Source organism: Muscardinus avellanarius (genome assembly GCF_963383645.1).
Source record: "Muscardinus avellanarius genome assembly, chromosome: 13".
In the NCBI taxonomy this organism is placed as follows: Eukaryota; Metazoa; Chordata; class Mammalia; order Rodentia; family Gliridae; genus Muscardinus; species Muscardinus avellanarius.
The window spans coordinates 81,756,271-81,769,369 of NC_137799.1; the positions used below are offsets into that span (position 1 = coordinate 81,756,271).

General features: G+C 36.7%; 1 protein-coding gene across 1 annotated transcript in view; it reads left to right on the plus strand.

The window, feature by feature from the left end:
- VPS13A (vacuolar protein sorting 13 homolog A) overlaps positions 1–13,099 on the plus strand; it is a gene marked incomplete at both ends in the record, with an annotated part of 250,174 nt that overhangs the window by 22,365 nt on the left and 214,710 nt on the right. Inside the window, 2 exon segments of the mRNA XM_080708999.1 lie at positions 6,286–6,381; positions 7,322–7,423. Of these exon segments, the coding sequence (XP_080565125.1) occupies positions 6,286–6,381; positions 7,322–7,423 (198 nt within the window).

Genomic DNA, 13,099 nt, shown 5'->3' on the forward strand with positions numbered 1-13,099 from the left:
ATTTATCAGTTGAGCAGAAACTTGGCTTAATGTGAGGTTTAACATGTTTAATAAAACTTGTCTGTCATTATTCTTAGATTATGTTGTGATTTTGTTGATTTAAGTACTATGTAAAATGATAGTGTCTTTAGTTGGGATTTTAAAATATTTTTGTTACATAGTTTTTGTAATAGGATTTATATAATGTTATTGTTGATATTGCTGGGAATATGGTAGTCTGAAGCTTATATAAGTTGCATGATATAGATCTTCACAGTTTTGTTTATTGTACTTAGTTGATCTTAGACCATGTATGACCAGAAGCTTTCATCATATTTCTGTTGCTAAGACTCAAATTTCATCCCACTCGCCTCCTGAATTTTAAGATAATATAGCACGAGAGGCAGAAATGTCACCTATTATTTTCCCGTCTCAATTTTTTTTGCGTATTTTTGGATGTTTACATATACACATTTTTTTAATTTTAATTTTTGGTGGTACTGGGGTTCCTGGAAACTCTTCTACCTCCGGGCTACACTCCCAGACCCATTTTTATACTTTTTAAATTTGGAAACAGGGTCTCTTAAGCCAGCGAGGCTGGCTTCGAAACTGCGCGATCCTCCTCTCTCTGCCTCCCAAGCGTGGGGATTACAAGCGTGCGCCACCAGGCCCGGCTACATATACACATCTTAAATACTTGTAACCATGCTATATTTATACATGATAAGGATTTCTCATTGTCCAAGTGGATTTGACCTCATCTACTTCTTATGGTATCATAATAATATGAGTGTATATTTTGATATGGTAGAATAACACGCATTTTTTCATCATACAGTGGTATTATAGGAAATATCTTTTATATAGGTTTTAAAAATTTGCTGAAAGTCATTGAAGTTTTCCAGTAATGATGGTTCAATTTCAAAGAATATAAATGTAGCTTCAATTCAAAAGCCAGGTATGGTGGCATACGCTTGTAATACTAGCATTTGGGAGGCAGAGACTAGAGGATCATGGTTCGTGGACAGCTTCAGCTACTTAGTGAGGCCCTTCAAAACTCAGTGAAACCTTGTTTCAAAAATAAAAAGACTAAAGAATAGGGCTGGGATGTAACTCGGAGGTAGAATGCCGCAAAATGAATGAATGAATGAATGAATGAATGAATGAATGAATAAATAGACCCACATCATATTAAATGGGGAAGAACTTTGAGAATTTCCCCTAAAAACAGCAACAAGACAAAGATGTTCATTATCACCACTTCTCTTCAATATGGTACTTGAGACCCTAGCAAGAGCAATAAGGCAAGAAAAAGAAACCCGGGGAGTACAAACAGGAGAAAAGAAGAACTCAAACTTGCACTATTTGCAGACAACATGATACTATATTTAGAAGACCCACAAACTCAACCAAGAGACTTATAGAACTAATCAACAAATTCAGCAGTGTCTAGATACAAAATCAATCTTAAAAAACCAGAAGCTTTTCTGTATACCAACCATAAATTCACTGAAAAAGAAATTCAGAAAACACTTCCACTCAAGAATTCTCACACAAAAAAAATATATTTAGGAATAAACTTAACAAAGGAGCTAAAAGATCTCTACAAAGAAAATTATAAAACGTTGAAAAAGAAATTGAAGAAGGTCTTAGAAGATGGAAAGATCTTCCATGTTTGTGGATAGGCAGAATAAATATCATCAAAATGGCCATACTTCCAAAAGTGATCTACAGATGCAACACAATACTCATTAAATTACCAAGACCATTCCTCACAGACATAGAAAAATCAGTCCTTATATTCATCTGGATCAACAAAAACCACAGAATAGCCAAAGTAGTTCTCAGCAACAAAAACCATGCAGGAGGAATCACAATACCTGACTTTAAACTATACTACAAAGCCATTGTAATAAAAAACAGAAAGAAGAAATTCAAATGGCCAATAAATGCATGAAAAAATGTTCAAAATCATTGGCAATTAGAGAGATGCAAATCAAAACTACCCAGAGATCTCACCTTACCCCAACTAGAATGGCAATCATTCAAAACACAAACAACAATAAATGCTGGTGAGGATGTAGAGAAGTGGGAACTCTAAAACATTGTTGGTGGCATTGCAAATTAGTGCAACCACTTTTGAAAACAGTATGGAGGTTCCTCAGAAGAATGGGAACAAATCTACCATTTGATCCAGCAATACCACTGCTGGAAAGGAAACCAAATGGATGGAACTGGAGGACATTATGCCAAGTGAGATTATTCACAAAAATAAGAAATCAGAGCTTTCCCTGATATGTGAAAGCTAAGGAGAAATGTGTCATAGGAGGAACTCCAGGTGAAAAAGGTGATTCTATAAATGAGCAACCTAGGAAACCTAACTGTGGCCATGGGAAGGGGGAGAAGGAAACTCTTTAAAGTGCACGATGTACTTATTCATATTATAGTCAGCAGCTAAGCCAAGCATGAGCAGGAGGGATGGGGAGGGAGTGGAGTGGGGACTGGGTGGGGGCTGGCTGGCTGGTGTGTGCCATTATGTCTACACAAGTTTTCTATCTCTGGTACTGCAAAAAAAAAAAAAATAGCCTCAATTCAATTCAAGAAAAGTTATAAAATATGGGGTATAGCTCAGTGATTGAGCATATGCTTAGCTTACACAAGGCTTTGGGTTCAGTCCCCAGTAGCACCAGCAATGAATACCAAAACCAAAAAAACAGTGTATTTGTATCAGAGGAATAGTGTATAGATCTATTTCCTTTAGAGGCTCCCTTCCCTGTTTCTTTCTTTAAAACGATAACATATCGACTATGGGAAGATGGCATCTGTGAGAAACAGCACTTATAAGTCCTGCCGACACCTGATCTTCATTGCCTCAAGAAAAGAAAATTACAGACCACTATCCTTGAACATAAATGCAAGAATTCTAAACAAAACACTAGCTAAAAACATTCAAAACCATATCCAGAGAATTGTACACCACAAACAAGTTGGTTTCATCCCAGAAGAGCAAGGCTGGTTTAACATAAGCAAATCAATAGACGTTACTCACCACATAAATAGGACTGAAAACAAAAACCACATGATCATATCAATAGATGCTGAAAAAGCATTTGACAAAATCCAACACCCATTCATGTTAAAAAATGCTACAGAAATTATTATAGAAGGAACGTATTCAACATCATTAAGGCAATATATAATAAACCCAAAGCCAACATCATATTGAATGGGAAAAATGTGCAAGAATTTTCTCTAAATCAGGAACAAGGCAAGGATGCCCACTATCACCACTCCTTTTCAGTATAATCCTGGAGACTCTTGCCACAGCAATAAGACAAGAGAAGAGAAAGGAATTCAAATAGGAAGAGAGGAATTAAAACTTTGCTTATTTGCAGATGACATGATCCTTTAGCCAATTCAGCAAAGTTTCAGGATACAAAATCAATCTAAGGAAATCAGTTGCTTTTTTATATGTCAACAGTGAATCCACCATGAAAGAAAGAAAACAGTTCCATTCACTATAACATCAAAACCAATAAAATAAATACAAATAAACCAAACCAGACTTAAAAGACCTCTACAATGAAAACTATAAAATATTAAAGAGAGAAATTGAAGAAGACCTTGGAAGATGGAAAGATCCTTGCTCATGGATAGGCAGAATAAATATCATCAAAATGGCCATTCTGCCAAAAGTGATCTACAGATGCAGTATAATTCCTATCAAAATACCAATGACATTCTTCATAGACCTAGAAAAATCAGTCATGAATTTCATATGGAGAAAAAAAAATGATCCAAAATAGCCCAAGTAATCCTCAGCAATAAGAACCATGCAGGAGGCATCACAATCCCTGACTTCAAATTATACCATAGAGCAATAGTAATAGAAACAACATTGTATTCATACAACAACAGGATACAGACCAGTGGGAAAGAACAGAAGATACAGAAACAAACCCACACACCTATAGTCAATTCATCTTTGACAAAGGGGCCAAACTCATATGCTGGAGAAAAGTCAGCCTTTTTAATGAATGGTGCTGGGAGAACTGGCTCTCTACTTGTAGAAAGATGGAACTAAATTCTTACCGCTCACTGTTCACAGGAATCAACTTGAGGTGGATCAAAGACTTAGAAAATTAGACCAGAGACTGTGAAGTTATTAGAGGAGGGCATAGTCTCAACACCCCAATATATAGGCACAGGCAGTAACTTTCTCAACATGATCTGCAAAGCACAGGAAATTAAACCAAGAATTAACAAGTGGGATGACATCAAACTAACAAGTTTCTTCTCATCAAAAGAAATAATCAAGAACCTAAAGAGAAAGCCTACAAAATGGGAGAAGATTTTTACCAGCCATCACTCTGATAGAGGGCTAATATCCAGAATATATAAAGTGCTCAAAGACTCTACAGTAGCAAAACGAACAACAAACAACCCAATCAAGAAATGGGCAACTGAACTGAAAAGACATTTCACGGAAGAAGAGATACAAATGTCCAATTGATACATGAAAAGATGTTCAATATCACTAGCCATTAGGGAGATGTAAATCAAGACTATGCAGAGATTCTCTCTAACCCCAATCAGAGTGGCAGCTATAAAGAAATCAAATAACAAATGCTGGAGAGGATGTAGGGAAAGAGGAACTCTTACACTGTTAGTGGGAGTGCAAACTAGTTCAGCCGCTTTGAAGATCAGTGTTGGAGATTCCTTCGAAAACTGGGAATAGATCCACCATATGATCTGGATATACCACTCCTGGGTATCTTTTCAAAGGGGTTGAAATCAGAGAACTACAGTAACTTATGCATAACTATGTTCATAGCACAATTTGTAACAGCCAAAATATGGAACCAACCTAGGTTGCCATCAACAGATGAATGGATTGCAAAATTATGGGAAATATACACGATGGAATTCTACTCAGCTAAAAAAAAAAAACAAATTCATGTCTTTCTCAAGAAGATGGAAGGACCTGGAGAACATTATGTTAAGTGAGATAAGCCAAGGACAGAAAGAGAAGGGACATAGGTTTTCTCTAATATGCCCAAACTCGGGACTATTAGAAACACCAAAGGGACTCCAGATAATGGAGGGGAAACCTCAATAAAGCTAGAATGGAAGGGTAGGAGATGAAGAAGGGTGAAATTGATTAATGGAGGAGCTACATTCGAATATGTGTAAAAGTATGAATGTAGCATGGTCAATGTGGACACTCATTGTTGGGAGAGGGGAGAGGGGAAGTGCGGGTGGGGAGGGCACCAAGCACAATCTGAAAGTATACTATTTTCTATATGTTCCAAATAAAAATAAAAAAATAAAAAATAAAGAAAATAAAATGAGCTGGGCTTGGTGGCACACGCTTTTAATCCCAGCATTTGGGAGGCTGAGACAGGAGGATCATGGTTAGTGGGCAGCCTCAGCTACTTAATGAGGCCCTCTGCAACTCAGTGAGACCCTGAGTCAAATATTTTTTTTTTTTTTGGTGGTACTGGGGTTCCTGGAAGCCCTTCTACCTCCGGGATACACTCCCAGACCAATTTTTTTCTTTTTTTTTTTTACTTTTTTATGTGAAAACAGGGTCTCTTAAACCAGTGAGACTGGCTCCAAACCAGCGTGATCCTCCTGTCTCCGCCTCCCAAGTGCGGGGATTACAGGCGTGCGCCATCACGCCCGGCTTAAATAAATAATTTTTATAAATAATAAAATAGGGCTGGGGTGTTGCTCAGAAGTAGAATCCCCCTGGATTCCATCCCCAGTACTACAGACAGAAAAATTATATCAGTCACTAAGCCAAACATGAGAAGGAGGGAGGTGGGAGGGAATGGAGTGGGAATTGGAGGAGGGCTAAGTGAGTGATGTGTGCATGTGTGCTTCTATCATCTTGTAAATTGTAAACAATACAAAAAAGATAAAGTATTTTCAGTGGAAATATGAAATGAGGAAATGTGGAAAGTTCAATGAATTAAACACTATAACTTTAATACCATTTAGGGTATTGTTTGCATACCTTTCTCATTATCTATCATTTTTTAATTTTTACAAATCAATACTTTTCAATAGATTTTTAAAGACTTATTGATGTTATTACCTATCATTCTTTGATATTACTATTTTTTTATTCTACTAGACACTTGAGAAAGTGGGTTTATCGTATTATCAACATTTAGTCTATTCACTGGTATGTAGTAGGTACACAATTTATTGAGTGAAAATAGTACATATTTCCAAATGTGTGGTATAGTAGTAGTAAACATAGATTGAAGAAAAATATTCTTATTCTTTTTTCAAATATAGGTAATCTCACACTTATAATTCCATGGAAAAACCTTTATACTCAACCAGTTGAAGCTGTATTGGAAGATATTTATTTGCTCATAGTACCATCTTCTAGTAAGTCAAATTAAGAATTATAATTTAAGTTGTTCTTTTTAATTATTATTATTATTATTATTATTATTATTATTATTATTATTATTTTTGGTGGTACTGGGGATGGAACCCTTCTACCTCTGGGCTATAGTCCCAGACCCATTTTATATTTTATTTGGAAAAAGGGTCTCTTAAGCCAGCTAGGCTGGCTTCGAACCTGCGTGATCCTCCTGTCTCTGCCTCCCAAGTGCAGGAATTACAAGCGTGCGCCACCACTCCTGGCTAAATTGTTCTTTTTTTAATAGATGGGAAAGCTTTTACATTTGATAAGTGTACTTTGGGATATATTGAAAATTTTTAATATTTAAATTTTGATATTCAAATAACCTTTAATTCTAAAAATTCACAGACATTGAATTAGTGATTTTTTTTTCAGTATTTTTCTTAGAATGAGAATTTTTTTTTTTTTTTTTTTTTTTTTTTATTTGTGGTACTGGGATGCAATCCAGGGGCAGTCTACCTCTGAACTATACCTCCTAGTCCTATTTTTTATTCTTTATTTTGAAACAAGGTCTCACTCAGTTGCAAAGAGCCTCATCAAGTAGCTGAGGCTGCCTGTGAATTGCAATCCTCTGGTCTCAGTCTCCCCAATGCTGGGATTACAAGCATGCACCACCATGCCAGGCTGAGAATGCTTAAATTTATTGTAATTAGCCAGGCATAGTGGCGCAGGCTTGTAATCTTGTATTTGGAAATCTGAGATAGGAGGATTGCAGGTTCAAGGCCAGCCTTAGCAATTTTGAAACCTTCTGCAATTTAGTGTGACCCTGTTTCAAAATAAAGAATTAAAAATAGGGATGGGTGTATAGCTTGGAGGTAGAATGCACCTGGGTTCATTCCTTAGTACTGAAAAAAAAAAAATCATGGTACATCAGATTTTTCCTTTTAATGCTTCTTGTAGGAATAAAATATGATCCTTTAAAAGAAGAAAAACAACTCATGGAAGCAAAGCAACAGGAACTAAAAAGAATAGAAGAAACAAAACAGAAAGTATTTGATCAAGGTAACGAAAATAATTTAAAAATGGTAATAAGTGTAAAAGACCTAAATATTTTTCATAATGGAATCTTAGTTTTCACTGGAGACATTGAGATTATTTAACAAATAAGAGTGAATCATATTACATGGAGGATTTTAATGTGGTTTGTGTGTTTTTTCGTATGTACACAAATTTTATATTGTAGAAATTTAAGGCAACAATATGTCTGCTTTAATTTGGCTAACAGTTTTTGATAGTAGCAATTTTATCAAGTATTTTCTTACCTTTCTAGCCTTTGCTTTTGTTTTCTTTTATATCAATTCTTTACCCTTTTGAAGGTAGTTACACTGTTTAGATACTTATATTTGCCTCAATCTCTTCATTGTTTTCTGGCTTTATACCTTTTCTACATGGTCCTGTATTACTAAAACCACTTTTTTATTGGTGGAAGAGGTATCCTACACCTTGTGAATAAACCCTTGCATTCCAGCTGCTGTTTACATTCTGACTCTCACTTCTTTCCTTGTGGATCTTTCTTTATTTTTTTCATGGTACTGGGTTTCCTGGAAGCCTTTCTATGTCCGGGCTACACTCCAGACCTATTTTTATATTTTTTTATTTGGAAACAGGGTCTCTTAAGCCAGCGAGGCTGGCTCCAAACCATCCTCCTGTCTCTGCCTCCCAAGCGCGGGGATTACAAGCTTACACCACCTCGCCCCGCTGAATCTTTCTTTTAAGTATACTGTAGCTTCTTGTTATTATAAAACATAAAGTTATCTTCCTAACCTAGTTATCTGTTTATCTTTTGTTCCTCTGTTCTTCACTGAGTAGTTAAGCATCTTAAAAGTATATGTGGATCCAGGCATGGTGCGCACGCTTGTAATCCCAGTATTTGGGAGGCTTAGATAGGAGGATTGGGGTTCACGGCCAGCCTCAGCTTCTTAGTGAAGCCCTCCACAGCTTAGTGAGACCCTATTTCAAAATAAAGAATAAAAATAGGGCTGGGGTGTAGCTCAGAGGTAGAATGCCCCTGGGTTCCATTCGAGTACTGGAAAAAAAAGTATGTGTGTACTGACTTTACTATCCGTGCTATGCATTGTTTTTAAATGAAAATTAAAGTCCAATATAATTGTTTTACCTCCATGGTACTGCATGTGATTCTAGTTTCTTCATAACATTTCTTTTATATTGTATGTAGTAATTCATTCCTGCCCCTAAGTCTCTTAAGTTTTTTCTTTATCAAATTTTTATTTTCTCAAGATAATACACTTAAATAGCTTTAAAAATGAAATAGTATACTCCGGGAAGATGGCGACCGAGAAAAGCAAGGCTTAAGAGTCCCGCTAACAACCAATCTCCATTACCACAAAAAGAGCGCCTTTCATAGCCAGAAAACACCATCACCAGAAAAACAAAAAAAACCACCAGGCTCCAGAGAGAAAGCGAACTGAGAACAGAGCTCAGGGCCACAGAGGAGACACACGCGCCCGAGGACGCGGCAGCAGCGCCATACTGCCGGCGGCAGCGGCGAACTCAGCGGACGGCTACAGCAAGCCGAGGTGAGCCGATGCGGAACAGCCAGGCGGGATCTTTCGGCGCAGACAGCATTTAAAGCTCCCAGTGGCTGAGCTCAGCACACGCTGCAGGGATTCAGCGTGGAAATCAAAACCAGAGAAGAAAAAATACGCCAGCCTCATGGCCGAGGGCGTGGCAGAGGCGCCATATTGCCACCGGCGGCGGCAGCAGCAGTGAATTCACCGAGTCCAGTACAGCTACATCTACGTACTCAAGAACAGTGAGTCAAATTGCGGGCCACAGAGGAGAAATCCCAGTATTGTGCCTCCTGGGACTTGACCCAGTGAGGGAGTGGTGGTGGCAGAGATATCACACCATAGGAGAGCGTGCAACCTGGCACCCCCCATAGTTTAAAGCAGCCTCTATCGACTCCCTGGGTCGGAGACTCTGTGATACAACCCAGTAAAGGAGTAGTAGGGTCTGAGATAATACAGACTCGAGATCCAGAGCACCTTAAGTGAAGCCATAGTGACCCAAGGGAAGAACCCAGAGAAGGCACAAACCTCCGAAATCATGGGAAAGAGGAATAACACTGAAGTAATGAATGTGCACAACCCCACAACATCAGAACCTGATAAAACAGAAAATCAGAGATTTCTAGAAGATCAAATCAGGAAAATAACTGTAGAAATAATAGAGGTGCTTCGAAAAGAACTCAGAGAGAGCCAAAAAGAGATAAAGGATGCAATTAATGAAGTAAAGGCCTCAATTCAAAGCACAAACAACCGATTAGAACACATGGAGAACAGAATCTCGCTCTTAGAAGATGAGCAATCCAAAAATGAATGCATAGTTTCTAATCTAGAAAAAGATATCCAACAGCAGGAATCTGACATTGAAGAAATATGGGCCCATCTTAAGAGAGCTAACCTAAGAATAATTGGAATAGAGGAGGGAAAAGAAAGTGATACCAAAGGGATCAACAATCTCTTCAAGGAAATAATAGCAGAAAATTTTCCAAATATAGAGCAAGAGGTTGATACACAGATCCAGGAAACTTATAGAACTCCCTTTAGACAGGATCGGAGAAGAGGATCCCCACGCCATATAATTGTCAAAATGACCAATGTGGAAGCCAAGCAGAGAATCTTAAAGGCAACAAAAACAAAGGGCCAAGTGACATTCAGAGGCAAACCAATTAGAATCACTCCAGACTTCCCAAACCAAGTCATGAGAGCCAGAAGGGCTTGGAGTAACATATTCCAAACTCTGAAAGAAAACAACTTCCAGCCAAAAATTTCCTATCCAGCAAAACTTTCTATCAAATTAGATGGAGAAATAAGAAGCTTCCATGACAAACAGAAACTGAAGGAATTTATGTCTTCAAAACCAGCACTAGAGAAAATACTCAAAGAGATTAACTACAAAGAAGAAATAGGTAACACTCACCAGAACCAGAGAAACAAGAGTTTCCATCCAACAGACAACTAAGATTGGTTATCTGTGGAGATTCATTATTTATGTTAGTCTTTTACCTATCTCTAAATTGTATTGTTTGCCTTTATTGTTGTTAATTTTTAGGATTTCTAGTTGGAATATTAATATACCTTCAGATATAGCATTTGGAAATATTTTATCCAATTCTATTAGTAACTTTTAACTCTGTTTACATTGTCTTTGGATATACAATATTTTCTTTTATTTTTTAGGGAGTTTGTATATTCTTCTGTTGCCTGTGCCATTGAAATCATATCCAAGAAATCACTGCCAATTTAAATGTTGTGAGGTTTTATGACCCAGATTTTCTCCTAAAAGTTTATAGTCTTAAGATTTATATTTAGGTCTTTTATCTAGTTTGAGTTAATACTTGTATGTGGGATTAGGTAAGGGTCCAATTTTATTCTTTTCCATGTAATTATTATTTTTCAACAATATTTAGTTAAAAGATTATTATTTCCACCACCAAATCTTCGTGGAAACCTTGTCAAAAATAACTTGACAATATAGGGAAGAAGTTAGCTCTAGGCTTGTATTTAACTCCAATGGTCTATATATCTGCCTTTAGAACAGTACTACACTGTTTCAATTATTGTAGCTTTATATGGTTTGAAATCAGAAAATATACATCTTCTCGCTTTGTTTTTGCTTCGAGATTGTTTTGGGTATCTAGAGTCCATATTCCATATCAGGATAGATTTTTTTCTGAAAAATAAATGATAGTTTCACCTAAAAAAAAGAAAAAAATATTCTCTGGTAAGAAAGAAAGCAAAAAGAAATATTGAAATGTTATCTTTAAGTCATCAAAAGCTTGGTATCAGACAAATGAAACTGTTATGTGAGATTATCATTTTTAATTTTGGATAAATTGCTATAATACTAGATGTCAACCACTAAGCCAAGCATGGGAGGGAGGGATGGGGAGAGAATGGGATGGGGATCGGGTGGGGGCTGACTGGGCGATGTGTGCATGTATGTCTACAAAAGTTTGTATCCCACTATGATGTATGAATACAGTGCACCAATAAAATAAAATTAAAAAAAAAATGAAATAGTATTATAGGAATCAAATGAAAATAAACAAATAGAAGTCTAACCCCAGGCTCTGTCCTGTAGAGAACTATTATATTTGTTAAATATGTGCTCAGACCTCCATTATTTGATTTATTAAGCTCAATCTATGTATGTGTATATATATATATATATGTATATATATGTGTGTGTATATGTGTGCATGTGTGTGTGCATGTGTGTGTGTGTGTGTGTGTGTGTATATATATATCTTCCTTTTATGATGGATTACGAAGGGAGACCAAGTAGAACAAATGTTTACTATTGAGCCAGACAGTATGCTCTAATTACATATATTTTGTAGCGTAATTTTTTGTTATTTGCTTGCTAAGTGGAGACTGTTCGTTATTTAGACTTTTACTTGATCTCTGTATTTTGGTATGGGCTCGTTCTGTCCCTCCATGGGAATGTGTCATAGTTTGGAGCCTATTAGATGTGTTTCCTTTACAATAAACCCTTGCAGTCTGACTAACTGGAAAAGGGTGGTTGCTTGGCTATTGGACTGAAGAAGGAGGGGACCTCGAAGTTAAGCTGCTTGTTAATCTTAAACTAATTCTAGTATTTCATGTCTTCCTCTAATATGCTTCTAGATTCCTTGTTTTGTGGTGTCTCAAGCCTGTATATTTCCAGGATTCTGTTTTAAAAGCTCATGTTGTGTGTCTGATGTCTCCATCCAGGTCACTTGGGGCTGAATCTCTCCTTTCCTAGCCTGGCTAAGACCTTCTGCTTTCCAGCTTCTAAGCTTTTGTTGCTTTTTCATCTTTCTCCTATCTTCTTTCTTTTGACCTTGGGGATTTGTTTCCTTTTACTAATGAGGATTTTCTGAGTATGTATGTTTCCACCGTGTTTAAGCAGAAATCTCTTCTTTTTTGTACCTAAGTCTAAAATAGAAATGTTTAGTCATACTTAAAATACATTATGCTTATTGTTATCAGGATGAAGTTTAAACTCTAGCAAGATATATAAATGCTCTCACAATTTGAAACCTGTCCACCTGCTATAGCTATATATACTAAAGTACTTGAAGTTTACTGATTGTGTCAAGTTCTCTGCACTCTGCATTTCACTTCCTCATTTATTTAATATTCATTTGAGAGTTATCAGCATTATTATGATAACTAAGAATACAAGATCTGGATGAAGTTTCCTGTAGCAACTGAATTTTAAGTAAATTCAGCCTCTAGTGATAAAGTAATAGAGGAAATCAGACAAAAGAAGGTAAAAAAGGAATGGTTAGATAATAGGAAGTTCAGAATTTATGGTTCCATGGGAAAAGGGCTAATTTAGGAAGCAAATAGTTTATCAGATTGTGATGAAATACTAGATGAGAATTATTTCTGACCTTACAAATAGTTATTTTGCTTGAGTGATGATGGCAAAGAAGGAATTATCTTTCTGTAGCTTTTCTTTCTTTGACAGTTGGAGGCAAGGGTATGTGCAAAAAGAAGAGAGAGCTGTGGGAGAGTTATTGGAACTTTGATAGGATCAGTCAAAATGAACTTTGAAATAGTTGTTCTAAAGCCGGGCGTGGTAGTGCATGCTTGTAATCTCAGCATTTGGAAACTGAGACAGGAGGATTCAGGTTCTTGGCCAGCCTCAACTACTTAGTGAGACCCT